Source organism: Microcaecilia unicolor, chromosome 13 (assembly GCF_901765095.1).
Source record: "Microcaecilia unicolor chromosome 13, aMicUni1.1, whole genome shotgun sequence".
Classification (NCBI taxonomy): Eukaryota; Metazoa; Chordata; class Amphibia; order Gymnophiona; family Siphonopidae; genus Microcaecilia; species Microcaecilia unicolor.
Genome location: NC_044043.1, coordinates 49514747 through 49528163, shown reverse-complemented (window position 1 = coordinate 49528163; position 13417 = coordinate 49514747). Strand labels below are relative to the sequence as shown.

The window sequence follows — 13417 nt, the reverse complement described above, 5'->3', positions numbered from 1 at the left end:
TACTATGTAAGCCACATTGAGCCTACAAATAGGTGGGAAAATGTGTGATACAAATGTAACAAATAAATAAACTGGAAAGAAAGGAGGTGAAACAGGAGAGGGCTGCTCGGGAGGAGAGCCTGGTAGAAGAAGGGAAAAAAAGGTGGCTATCCCACGAGGCGAGCTGAGAGAACAGTTTTACCACGGAACGGTCATGCGGGTGGTGGTCAGGGTATAATGCTGGCCTGGTTGGGGAGGGACCCTTGCTACTGTCCCTAGGTTGATTTCTTTTGAAAGGGAGAGAGGAAGAGTGGTGGTTTTGGGTATAACTGCTATACATGAACTGCTGGGAGTTTGAACCCTTTCTGAACTGCTGTGTTTGGGGAATTGTTTTGCCTAACTGCTGACATGAACTGCTGGGGAGGGTTTGAACCCTTTCTGGAGCTACCGTGTTTGGAGAATTACTTTGCATACCTGCTATACATGAACTGCTGGGAGTCCGAGCCCTTTTTGAGCTACTTTGAAGAATTGATTTGCATAACTGCTTTATATGAACTGCTGAGATTTTGGAACCTTTTGTTTTTTTTGTTTTGTTTTGAATACTATGCTGTTGAACTGCTATGCTTCTTGAGAAATGCTGTGGTGGGAACTACCTTTGGAGGAGCAGATGACACAAAGGGATTACAATAAAGTATATAATCTGACCTTCTGGATTGCCGTGTGCTCTTTAGCAGTGGATTACAGCACACAGCTCAGCTAAAGGGCCGATGGACGCAAAAGTCTCCCGGTGGTGGAGACCTTACAATATATATATATATATATAAATTTTTTTTTTTTTTTTTTTTGGGGGGGGGGGGGGGGGGGGGAAGGGGAGTATTACTATTTCTGAAATCACTGTCGTCACTTACTTTGAGGCAAACATATTCCAAGCTTTTCCCACGATGGTGTCCAGTGGTTTTAGCAAGAACTGGCTGTTACTAACCAAAGTGGCAGACTTCTCATACTTGTTAAAGACTCTAGGTGTTGTCCAAATACTGAAGGCATCAGCAGGAGTTAACCAAGATGTATACAACAGTGGATCTTTGAAAGCATCTGCAGTGGGTGAACAGTGCAAATCGTCAGTATTCCAATGACATCCTGAATGGTATGCAGCTATTACCACCACATTCCAACTGACATTTACAGAAATACAAGCATTTTTCTCTCTTTTTATAATCACAACTAAGTCCTTATACGTAGAGAGAGTAATTGTATAACGGGGCATCTTGGCTGTGAAGGCATATAGACACACATGCTGCACCTATCTTATAAAGGCAACACATGTTAATTAAATTAAAAGGGCCTACCCAGAAGCTCTCACAGAAAGTTACACCTGCTTTGAGGCAGCAATAACTTTGTTTGTGTATGTTCTGGTAGAAATCCTGCTCATTCAAGCTTCTAATTCAGTTGGGAAGAACTGAAATCCAGCACTATAAGCCTTCATTCACAACCACCTGGGAAGTTTTCTGTTAGTCTAGTGCAGTAACAGTCCTAAAAGAGGGCTATGCACAATGGCTTCTTTCACAACCATACCTTCACAATCCAAACTGCTTGGTGTCACCACTGCACAATGACTAGGTTCTCTTTCTACTGGGAACTATGTACACTGCATCTACAGTATCTCGAGCCCCACCCTGCTCTGGGAACAGAAGATATGAACTGGGAATCAAAACTGGTCCTTCACGTAGCAGTGTACAGTACTGCCATGGGGTCTCTATAGGTAAGGTAAAAATAGTCCCCTGTATGCAAGTACCAAGTTGCAAATGAGTTATAGGGGCCGGCACTTCCATGATGGTTTCTCGCAGACTATTAGTGGGATAGTTTGCCATTGCCATCTTCAGTCATCTTTACCCCAGCTAAGGCCATGCGCTCATTTACCGACTAAAAATGGATGGCCAGATACCTGACAAAACTCTCAGTAAGGAATTCAGTTTCAGGTCATGGGAGCAGTAGGCAAGTGATCTACTGATTGCACTATGAGGCCTCATGGAGTCTCTATAGTCTACCTAAAAAATATTCTGTTAAACTTCTGGGATTATCTATTCATTGGCACATATTTTTCAGTGCAGTTCGCTCAAGTAATGGTGTCTTTTGGGAAGGTTCTGTTAATCTGTATATCTGTCTGTCCATCAGTGGCGTAGGTACGTGGGGCCTGGGGGGCCTGGACGTCCTGCAGATGTCAGAAACAGAAGGAAGCCTTTTGAGAGGAGAAGAGGACCTCGGCTGGCGGGGGTTGGGGGTCCCCCGCCAGCAAAGTTAGGCAACGGCAGGTTGACGGCCGGGGGGGGGGGGGTCCAGGCCCCATGTAGCTACGCCACTGATGGCGGCGGGAGGGGGCAATGGCGGCGGGGCAGGGGGCCAAAAGGTGCCCCCTCACCTTGGGCTCTGGATCCCCCTCCCGCCGAAGTCTGGCTACGCCCCTGCTGTCCATCCATACATATAGGTCTAAACCTCTATCTAAAGAAGAGCAGGAGTTGAGAAGAAGCAGTGGGATGGCGAGGTAGTCAGCCTCTGCCACCCAAAGATGAGCAAGTGGGGAGAAAATTGTTACAATTCAAGAATCAGAAGTCTATTGTAGTGGAAGCCACATTTCAGAAAAGAAGATGCATGCCAGCACAATGACAACATAAGCAGCATGCCATGTGGACCCCCAAACCCTGCTCACATGTTCACCTCTGTGGCAGCACACTTCTTCTTGTGCTATTGGCTTTGGGGAGCTTCAACCTCAGTGGCACATCAAAAAGAGGTTTGCTACAGACAAGACAAAGACATGAGAAGTGGAGCCAGCCAGCCAGTCAGTCAACTGTGGTGAGGACAGGAGCAGTTATTGCCAGTGGGTACCCAATTCTCACTGGTGTAAGAGTTGCTGACTGAGCTGCAGAAAAAGTGAAGAAGCTTGGGGGAGGGAGTGTGAGTACAAGGGGGAAGGAATGCGTGAGGCGAAAAGAGGCATAAAAAAACATCCTGAAACACACAATTCCACACTACACTATACCACACCACACCACAATTTCTAACAACTTGTTGTACCTCCCCCCAACACCCCCCCCCATACAAATCCCCAACATATCACACACTACACTGTTTATAGACATACAACATCAGTCACAAACAGATCACATATGCTTCCCCCACCCATACACATGGCTCCTACCACCCTACTGACGAGGAAGGGGAAATGCACTATTTCACTCTGGCTTCAATATCCTTTTGTGTTTAATTTACTGCCTTTATCGTGACATAGGCTCAAGACCAAGACAGTGACTAAATGCCAAAGAAATTAAAGAACAGAGAGCTGCAACGGATTTCTGAATCTTCCTATCCACCAGCAAATCCTAGCCAAACAAAAGTTCATATGGATAGAATGAAGGATTTTACCTCACCTACTCTTGAAGTATGTACTTCTTTTCCTCGGAGGACAACCAGGTTAGCAACAGAAGTGTTAAAATTCATTTCCTTTATTACAGATACTTTCTGTGCTGCAGGGACCCATGAGGAGGGCGAGCGTACCTGCCAATCAATACCTAAACATAAGCGAGTGTGTTAAATTTAAACAAAATCAACAGAAAGATAAGGCCATTTTACATATTATTGGAATATTTTTCTTTTGTATTGGACCAAGATATGTTTCCTGTTCATAACACTCATAAATTATAACAGTTTACTTAAAATATACTTTTTCAATTCTGTCCTTCTAATGTGTAAATATTATATCACTATTCCAGCTGCAACTAATGGACTGAGTAGAAATGTAATGTAGGAAGTCTTGGGGTTTTTTCCCTACACTTTGCCAGTATGCAGCACTATAAACATTTAAAAGAAAAGGGCTAAACAACCATGAAACCAGAACAATGCTCACTAGTCTGCTGCAGGTTACACATTGTACTACTAATAATCATTTCTACAGTACTACTAGACGTACGCAGCACTGTACATATTATATGCCGGTGCTTTTTCTGTCCTAAGTGGGCTCACAATCTAAGTCTTTGTACCTGGGGCAATGGAGGATTAAGGACCCCTTTTACCAAGCTGCAGCAAAAGGGGGCCTGCGCTGGTGTTGAAGTGTGTTTTTGACATGCACCAAGGCCCCCTTTTACCGCAGCGGGTAAAAGGTAGGTCTTTCTTTTTTTTTTTTTAAGAAATGGCTGTGCGGCAAGTGAAGCACTTGCCACGGGGCCACTTCAGGGGGAGCCCTTACCACCGCCCATTGAGGTGGCGGTAAGGGCTCCAGCGCTAACCTGGGAGTGATTACTGCTGGGTGCACACCGGCGCTACATAAGGAGAAATTAGATCTTACCTGCTAATTTGCTTTCCTTTAGTCCCTCCGGACCGGTCCAGGAACTGACTGGTGAGTTGTGCACGCCTTCCAGCAGGTGGAGACTCAGGACTCTGACTCTAGAGAGCCAATAAGAGCCCTGGCCAACTAGCCCTAGATTCAGTATATAAGTAACAAAGCAGGAGAAGGGTCAAGAGAGAAAAAACGCCTTCTGTGCCACCGGGTATCTGAGCAGCCCTTCCATGGAAATTATAATGAAACAACGGCAAGATAGCGACACCGCCGTGCCGGTCAGCCAAAGAATAAATTGGACAAAGTACAGCCCTCTCTCGTAGAGGTACTTTGTCAACCTCTGTAGGAATTAATTCAATACTTTATGTATTTCTTATTTTTTTTCAAGTTTTGCAGTATCGCCAACCACAAAGCAGCTCTAAACTTGAACCAAAACCTTACCCAAACAATAAGAACACATTCTTTCATACTATTTACACAGACATGGGCGGGACCTGGATCGGTCCGGAGGGAATAAAGAAAAGCAAATTAGCAGGTAAGATCTAATTTCTCCTTCCTTAGCGTCCCTCCGGACCAGTCCAGGAACTGACTGGTGGGAAGTAATAAAGCAGTAATCTTAAGGGAGGGACCCCAGCAATCCTGCCATGAGAACCCTTGCCCCAAAAACCGCTTCCTGATGGCACTGCACATCCAATCTGTAATGCTTCGAGAACAAATGCAAAGAAGACCACGTTGCCGCCTTACAAACGTCCAAAGGAGGAACTAAGAAACGTTCCGCCCAAGAAGCCGCTTGCCCCCTAGTAGAATGAGCCTTGATCCCTTGCGGAACTTGCTTACCTGACAGAAGATACGTGGACTCTATATCATTTCCTTCAACCACCTAGATAGAGTCAGTTTAGAAGCTGCTAGCCCCTTACGGGAACCCCCCATAAGGAGAAACAGATGGTCTGAACACCTGAAATCTTCCAAAACTTTCAGATATTGCCTAAGTACCCTTCTGACATCAAGAGACCGCAGCCTACGCTGTTCTTTCGAACCCGAGGAAGAACCTAAGACTGGCAAAACCACAGACTGAGAGACATGAAAACGGGAGGCAACTTTAGGAAGGAAAGAAGGAACCGGACGCAACACCACACGCTCCTTAGAAAACTCCAAAAACGGCGACCTACAAGAAACAGCCTGTAACTCTGACACACGTCTGGCCGAGGCAATGGCCACCAAAAACACCGTCTTGAGCGTTAAGTCCTTAAGAAAACAAGCAGCCAAAGGTTTGAAGGGAGGCCTAGTAAGAACTGACAAGACCATATTAAGGTCCCAAGCCGGAAAAATAACTCTCGAGGGAGGCCGCAGTAGACCTACCCCTTTCAAAAAAATGAGAAACATCCAGAAGACTAGCCAAGGACTTGTCCTGAACACAACCCCGAAAACACGATAAAGCCGTGACTTGAACCTTAAGGGAAGCAAGAGCCAAGCCGTTAAAGCCATGCTGTAAAAAAATTCAACAACTCCGGCACCAAGGCTCGTAAAGGAGAAATGTCAGCGCATCAGGCCTCAAATATCCGCCCAATTCTGACATAATTTAGAGGCAGGAACAAAGCATGGTAGAGATGACTTTCTAAGAGTAACCCCTCTTCATCAATCGTGCTCTCTAGTAACCCCTCTTCATCAATCGTGCTCTCAAGAGCCAGGCCACAAGACAAAATCAGCTGGATGGAGAATGGGCCACTGAACGAGCAGGCTGGGGTGCTCTGGCAGCCGGAATGGAGGAGCAGGTAGAAGGCGCAAGAGATCTGCGTACCAGGGCCTGTGAGGCCAATCTGGAGCTACCAGTATCACCTATCCTGCATGCGCCTCAATGTGCTGGATAAGTCTTCCCAGGAAGAGGCCACGGAGGAAACACAGAGAAGACCCAGAGGCCATGGCTGAAGAAGAGCATCTACTCCATCCACTCGCGTATCTATTCTGCGACTGAAGAAGTGACTTAGCCACTCATGTCAACGCCAAGGTAAGAGATCCATGACTGGCCACCCCCACTGATCTACTATCACTTGAAAAGCCTGAGGATCCAAGAGCCCACTCTCTGGGGTCTAGGATGTGCCGACTGAGAAAATCTGCTTGCACGTTCTCCGTTCCTGCCACTTGCGGCACCGAGAGCCGACTCCTCGTTCTTCCCTGCCGGTTGACATATGCCACCGCTGTCACATTGTCCAAAATAATGCGAACAGACGTTCCTTTTATTAGAGGAGAATATGCCTCCAGAGCTAGACTGATCGCCCTGGTTTCCAGGAGGTTGATCGATAAGGACGTCTCCGGAGGAGACCACAGACCTCGAGCAAACTGTCTCAGGCAGTGAGCACCCCAGCCCTTGAGACTGGCATCCGTAGTTATTACTGTCCAGCTGGGCGGATCCAATGGCATGCCTTTGGTCAGACTGGATGCCCTCAACCACCAAAGCAAGCTGCTGCGCTCTGGCATCTGCAGAGGCAACCTCACATGCAATAAGTCCATCTGAGGAGACCACCTGGACAGGAGAGATGCCATCAAGCCCAATACCTGAAAATAATCCTGAGCACAAGGGACCCGCCTGCGCAACAAGGCCTGAACCTGAGACTGGATCTTGAAAATTCTTGCTTGAGGAAGAAATATGCGACCACCCACCGTGTCGAACAAAACCCCCAAGTACTCCAGGGTTTGAGACGGCACTAACCGACTCTTGGCTGAGTTGACCACCCATCCGAGGGACTGCAAAAACTGAACCAGTCGATTTGTGACTTGAAGGCTCTCCTGGTATGACTTTGCCCGAATCAACCAATCATCCAAATATGGGTGAACCAAAATGCCTTCCTTTCTGAGAGCCGCTGCGACTACTACCATGAGTTTGGTGAATGTACGCAGAGCCATGGCTAGACCGAAGGGGAGCGCCCGACACTGAAAATGCTACCCCAGGACCGCAAAAAGGAGGAAGCGCTGATGCCCCTGCCGAATTGGAATATGCAGATAGGCTTCTGTCAAATCCAGAGCCGTCAGAAACTCTCCTTTCTGGACAGCCACTATCACCGAGCGCAGAGTTTCCATCTGAAAACCGGGGAGCCGGAGCACCCGATTGACTGCCTTGAGATCTAAAATCGGTCGAAAGGAACCTTCCTTTTTTGGAACTACAAAACGCTGCCCTTTTTTTTTTTTTTTTAACGTGGCTGCCTCTCCAACAGCTGCAGTATTCTCCCTCCGGAGAGACTGAGCACTTCCCAGCCCTAAAATAAGAACAATTTGCTGGGGAGGGACCCGGTACCCCCCTCCCCCCTGGGTGTTACACCCCTAAGCAGACTGAAATGTACACTGCACTCTGTCAGAAGAAGCCTGAATACCCCGGGGCACAGAAGTAAATCAAACAGGCTTTCTTTTTTTATTTTTTTTTTAAACAAACTACCTTAGAAAGGGAAAAGACCGAAAAAATCTGAGAAGAAACTGAAGGGCTCACCTTCTTCCACCTGCGGAGACTGAGAATACTGAATCTAGGGCTAGTTGGCCAGGGCTCTTATTGGCTCTCTAGAGTCAGAGTTCTCAGTCTCCGCCTGCAAGAAGGTGTGCACAACCCACCAGTCAGTTCCTGGACCGGTCTGGAGGGACGCTAAGGAAATAAATATTTTTGTAGCACTGGATATGATGGTGCGCTGGGGGTGGGAAGTACCACCGGGCTGTTGCAGTAGCCCTGCGGTACTTTCTTTTTAGCAAGCACTAAGCCCATGTTGGGCTTACTGCCGCTTTGTAAAAGGGTCCCTAAGTGACTTGCCAGAGGTCACAAGGAGCTGCAGTGGGAGCTGAACCCAGGATCTCAGTTGCTGCATTTACCATTAGGCTACTCCTCTACTCTACTGTCCTGAGTCAGAGGTCAGCAGAAGTAAAGCCTCCTGGACTCACTGGTGGCAGAAACACTTGAACAGTGGTATGTGGTTAACATTTACAGTACGTGAGTCAGTGAATGGGCCAAACAAGAGGGGCTTAGTGGCCCTAGTACAGCAACTCTCACCCCAACAGAAGCAGAACACTGTCCACGTCCACAAAAACAAGAGGAGAGAAAGAAAGTAACATCATAGCCCAGTATGGACATCTAAGCTAGGTGTTCAGTGTGACTGGGAAAGTAAACGGCCAGTAGAGCACTCACCGAAAGGGGTTGGAGAGTCCAGAAAATTGGAGAGAGCAGCAGTAGGTGAATTGCAGTGTCAAAGATGGCAGTGAAAAGAAAATACAGACATACAGAAGTGTGTGGTCCATGGGAATAGGGTGACATGCAGATGTGGCAGACACACTGGGAGGAGAGTGAAGAGAGCAATGGGGAGGGATGCAGCACAATGCAGTGTCCCTTATATCGAGGCCAGAGTTCAAAATGTGCTTCACTGAACTGAAAATGGATGCAGAGAGAACTGTTGGCCAGCATACAAGACTTGTGGACAGTGATGGGCCAAAGAATGGGAGAAGCAGAATTCAGACTGAAGGAGCAGGGAGAGGAGATTGGCGGTCTGCAGAAAGGACTGAGTAAAAGCTTGGGCAGTATCATCTGTAAATGCTAGACATGTCCGAGGACTTAGAAAATAGATTTCACAGACACAATGTGAGGATAAGGGGGATTTCAGAGCAGGTGCAGTATAAGACTGTATGAATGCAGAAAATCTGTCAGGCAATACAGAACACATGTGGACATCAGGAGAGGACAAAATGAGATTTGAGAGAGTGCATTGAGAGCCCTGCTTTTGAATCTACCAAAGATTATAGTAATGTGCATGTCCATTCGGACTAAGGAGTGAATTATGGCTAAGATGAGAGAACTGGAGTGGGAAGGCCATAAAGTGACCTTGTTTGCAGATCTGTCGGCAGTACACTGCAAAGGCATATGGAGTTGAAAGCGGTAACTTCCAAACTGAGGGCAGAAAACAGACAAATGGCTTTTCACCTTCAGCCTGGCATTTACAGTAAGGGGAAAGTTTTATAAAATTTGCATGCAAGTGGAAGCGAGAAAGGTGATGCAAGAAGCAGGAATTCAGTTTGGAGCAACTTCTGGAACCCAAGAAACAAGAAAAGAGGAACTCTGCAACATGAAAGCATTTCTAACAAAGGGAGAACACTACAAAGGTTGTCCAATGGAGGAACACTGTAGAAAGTAGAGAGGTCCTGAACTGGCAGAAGTATATCAGGAGTGGAAAGACCATATAGGAGAACTGGACTGTTAAGGAGCAGAGGTGGGTGGTAGTAAAGGACATTACTCATGATGTTGGTGACTATATATACACTGAATCAGGGTCAAGGGGACATCTTTGTGTGGGGTTTAGGGAGAACTGGAACGGTTTGTAGTGGGAGAAGTGAGTTTGGGAAGAGACTTCAACCTGCCACTAGACACTCCAGTGGATCACTTAAAAGGAAGGGGGAGGAGGGGAGGAGTGCAAGCCATAGAAAAAGATTGAAGCATTACTCAGAGATAAGGTGGTAGTGCAAGATGTAGAGAAAAAAAAGTATAGAGAATTATTTGAGGTTCAATAGCAAGTAGGATTAGGAATATTGTGGGATGTGCTTAAAGTGATGGTGTTTGGATGCCTGGTAAAATGGGGAGTAAGGAAGAAGAGATGGAGAGAAGAAAAAAAAACTTAAAATGGAGAAGAAAAATTGGCATGCTGATCTAAAGAAAGGCGGTATATCAGTATGACAATTTTTCATCTCCCTTTAAGTTTTTTCTTCTCCATCTCTTCTTCCTTGCCCCCCTTTTAACCAGGCATCCAAGCACTATTGCTTTAAAAGCATCCCACAAGTTTATGTATACTATTATTTTGCAGGTACTTTTCTGTCCCTAATGGGCTCACAAACTGTTATTTGTACCTGGGGCAATGGAGGGTTAAGTGACTTGCCCAGGGTCACAAGGAGCTGCAGTGGGAATTGAACCCAGTTCCCCAGGATCTCAACCTACTGCACGAAGCTGGTAGTCAGGAAGGCAAAAATGCAAATGGAAGAAAAAATTGCCTAAGGTAAAATGGGGGGGGACAAGCCATTTTTTTTTTTAGATATGTTAAGACATAGAAGGAAGTGCAAAAGTGGCATTGTGAGACTCAAAGATGAAGGGGGAAGGGATATGTAGAAGATGATAAAGATAAGGTGGAATTGCTTAACAAATATTTCTGTTCTTTGTCTACAGTGAAGAGGTGAGGCAGAAGCTAGAAAAAGCAAGGAACAGTTAAGGGGATACAAATGGAAGAAGTGAATTATCAGTTGATGAGGCTTAAGCAGAGGATACTGAGGTGGGGAATAAAGCTGGAATAATGGTGGTAAGAAAACTCAAAGAAAGGAGGCTGGCCATCTATGTATAGTGTTCTGGAATTTTCTGGCCTTTTCTTTTGGGTCTGCTTATTTCTGTTTGCAGGGCCAGTCTTAGCAAGTGCGGGGCCCTATGCAGACCAATTTGGTGGGGCCCCATCCTAGCCCTGCCCACCCTAGCCCCGCCCCAGCCTGGCTCCGCCCCCACCCTAGCCCCACCCCATTGATAAGATTATTCCATTTTTAGAAAATATTTTTAATTATGAAAATTCAAATAAAGACAAATGACGTTAAACTTGTACAAAAAAACTGATTGAAATAATAAGCAAAATGCTATCATGAAACCATAAACAGCACTAATTCCAAGGACAAGACGAGCTACAACCTTATGCGTGGCATGGAAAGCCAACTTTAATTACACCGGGCTCTAAAACACCAGTGCACAACCTAGTGGAAAAAAAAACAAAAAAAACAAAAATGGCTGCAAACTATACGCTAGCAGAATACTGCACCTTCCTTGATCACATTTGAAAAACACATGAAGGCAAAATACTGAACTGGAAAGTAACCTCAAGAAGTCAGAATCAGCATGCAGCAATACTACAAAAATTGAAACTTACATGAAAAATATCACAGATGCACATTTCCAAAAACTGACATATTCCAATTAATAAATCCTGACTAAAATAGTTTTTTCTACCTTTGTTGTCTGGTGACTTTGTTTTTCTGATCATGCTGGCTCAGTATCTGATTGTGCTGCTATCTGTCCTCTTAACTCCGTTTCCAGGGCTTCCTTTCCATTTATTTCTTTACTTTCCGCCTTTCTTCTTCATTTCTTGCCCTACATCCGAAAGTAAAAGCTGGGTCCTCCGCAGACTTGATTGTCCAGTGGATCCAGCTTCTGCCTATTTTCTATATCCATGTGCACTTTTTCTCCTCTCTTCCTTTTCCCTCACCTCATCTCCTTCCTCACTCTTCCCTCGCCTCCATCCATGTCCAGCATTTCTTCTCTCTCCTCCATCCACCCATGTCCAGCGACCCTCCTGTCCCCCCTGCCATCCATCTATGTCCAGCAACCCCCCCGTCCCCTCTGCCCTCCCCTGCCATCCACCCATGTCCAGCGACCCTCCTGTCCTCCCTGCCCTCCCCTGCCATCCACCTATGTCCAGAAACCCCCCTCCCATGCCATCCACCCATGTCCAGTGACCCTCCTGTCCTCCCTGCCCTCCCCTGCCGGATATCCACCTATGTGCAGAAACCCCCCTCAACTGCCATCCACCCATGTCCAGCGACCCTCCTGTCCCCCCTGCCATCCACCTATGTGCAGAAACCCCCCATCCCCTTTGCCCTCCCCTGCCATCCACCTATGTCCAGAACCCCCCCTCCCATGCCATCCACCCATGTTCAGTGACCCTCTTGTCCTCCCTGCCCTCCCCTGCCATCCACCTATGTGCAGAAACCCCCCTCCCCTGCTATCCACCCATGTCCAGCGACCCTCCTGTCCCCCCTGCCATCCACCTATGTGCAGAAACCCCCCCATCCCCTTTGCCCTCCCCTGCCATCCACCTATGTCCAGAAACCCTCCTGTCCTCACTGTCATCCTGTCCAGAAACCCCCCTCCCCTGCCACCATGTCCAGCGACCCTCCTGTCCCTCCTGCCCTCTCCTGCCATCCACCTATGTGCAGAAACCCCCCCGTCCCCTTTGCCCTCCCCTGCCATCCACCTATGTCCAGAAACCCTCCTGTCCTCACTGTCATCCTGTCCAGAAACCCCCCTCCCCTGCCACCATGTCCAGCGACCCTCCTGTCCCTCCTGCCCTCTCCTGCCATCCACCTATGTGCAGAAACCCCCCCATCCCCTTTGCCCTCCCCTGCCATCCACCTATGTCCAGAACCCCCCCTCCCATGCCATCCACCCATGTTCAGTGACCCTCTTGTCCTCCCTGCCCTCCCCTGCCATCCACCTATGTGCAGAAACCCCCCTCCCCTGCTATCCACCCATGTCCAGCGACCCTCCTGTCCCCCCTGCCATCCACCTATGTGCAGAAACCCCCCCATCCCCTTTGCCCTCCCCTGCCATCCACCTATGTCCAGAAACCCTCCTGTCCTCACTGTCATCCTGTCCAGAAACCCCCCTCCCCTGCCACCATGTCCAGCGACCCTCCTGTCCCTCCTGCCCTCTCCTGCCATCCACCTATGTGCAGAAACCCCCCCGTCCCCTTTGCCCTCCCCTGCCATCCACCTATGTCCAGAAACCCTCCTGTCCTCACTGTCATCCTGTCCAGAAACCCCCCTCCCCTGCCACCATGTCCAGCGACCCTCCTGTCCCTCCTGCCCTCTCCTGCCCTCTCCTGCCATCCACCTATGTGCAGAAACCCCCCCCCATCCCCTTTGCCCTCCCCTGCCATCCACCTATGTCCAGAAACCCCCCTCCCCTGCCATCCACCCATGTCCAGCGACCCTCCTGTCCTCCCTGCCATCCACCTATGTTCAGAAACCCCCCTCCCCTGCCATCCACCCATGTCCAGCGACCCTCCTGTCCCCTCTGCCCTCCATTGCCATCCACCTATGTCCAGAAACCCTCCTGTCCCCCCTGCCCTCTCCTGCCATCCACCTATGTGCAGAACCCCCCCGTCCCCTTTGCCCTCCCCTGCCATCCACCTATGTCCAGAAACCCCCCTCCCCTGCCATCCACCTATGTGCAGAAACCCCCCATCCCCATTGCCCTCCCCTGCCATCCACCTATGTCCAGAACCCCCCCTCCCATGCCATCCACCCATGTTCAGTGACCCTCTTGTCCTCCCTGCCCTCCCC

At 48.2% G+C, this 13417-nt stretch overlaps 1 protein-coding gene across 3 annotated transcripts in view; it reads right to left on the bottom strand.

Moving 5' to 3' along the window:
- The window catches only part of TUBD1 (tubulin delta 1), a 60827-nt gene that overhangs the window by 5554 nt on the left and 41856 nt on the right, over nt 1–13417 (bottom strand). For all 3 annotated transcript variants that reach the window (XM_030185877.1, XM_030185878.1, XM_030185879.1), the window contains 2 exons: nt 3402–3542; nt 888–1071 (listed from right to left, as the gene is read on the bottom strand). In XM_030185877.1, the coding sequence (XP_030041737.1) occupies nt 888–1071; nt 3402–3542 (325 nt within the window). The remainder of the gene's footprint in view (nt 1–887; nt 1072–3401; nt 3543–13417) is intronic.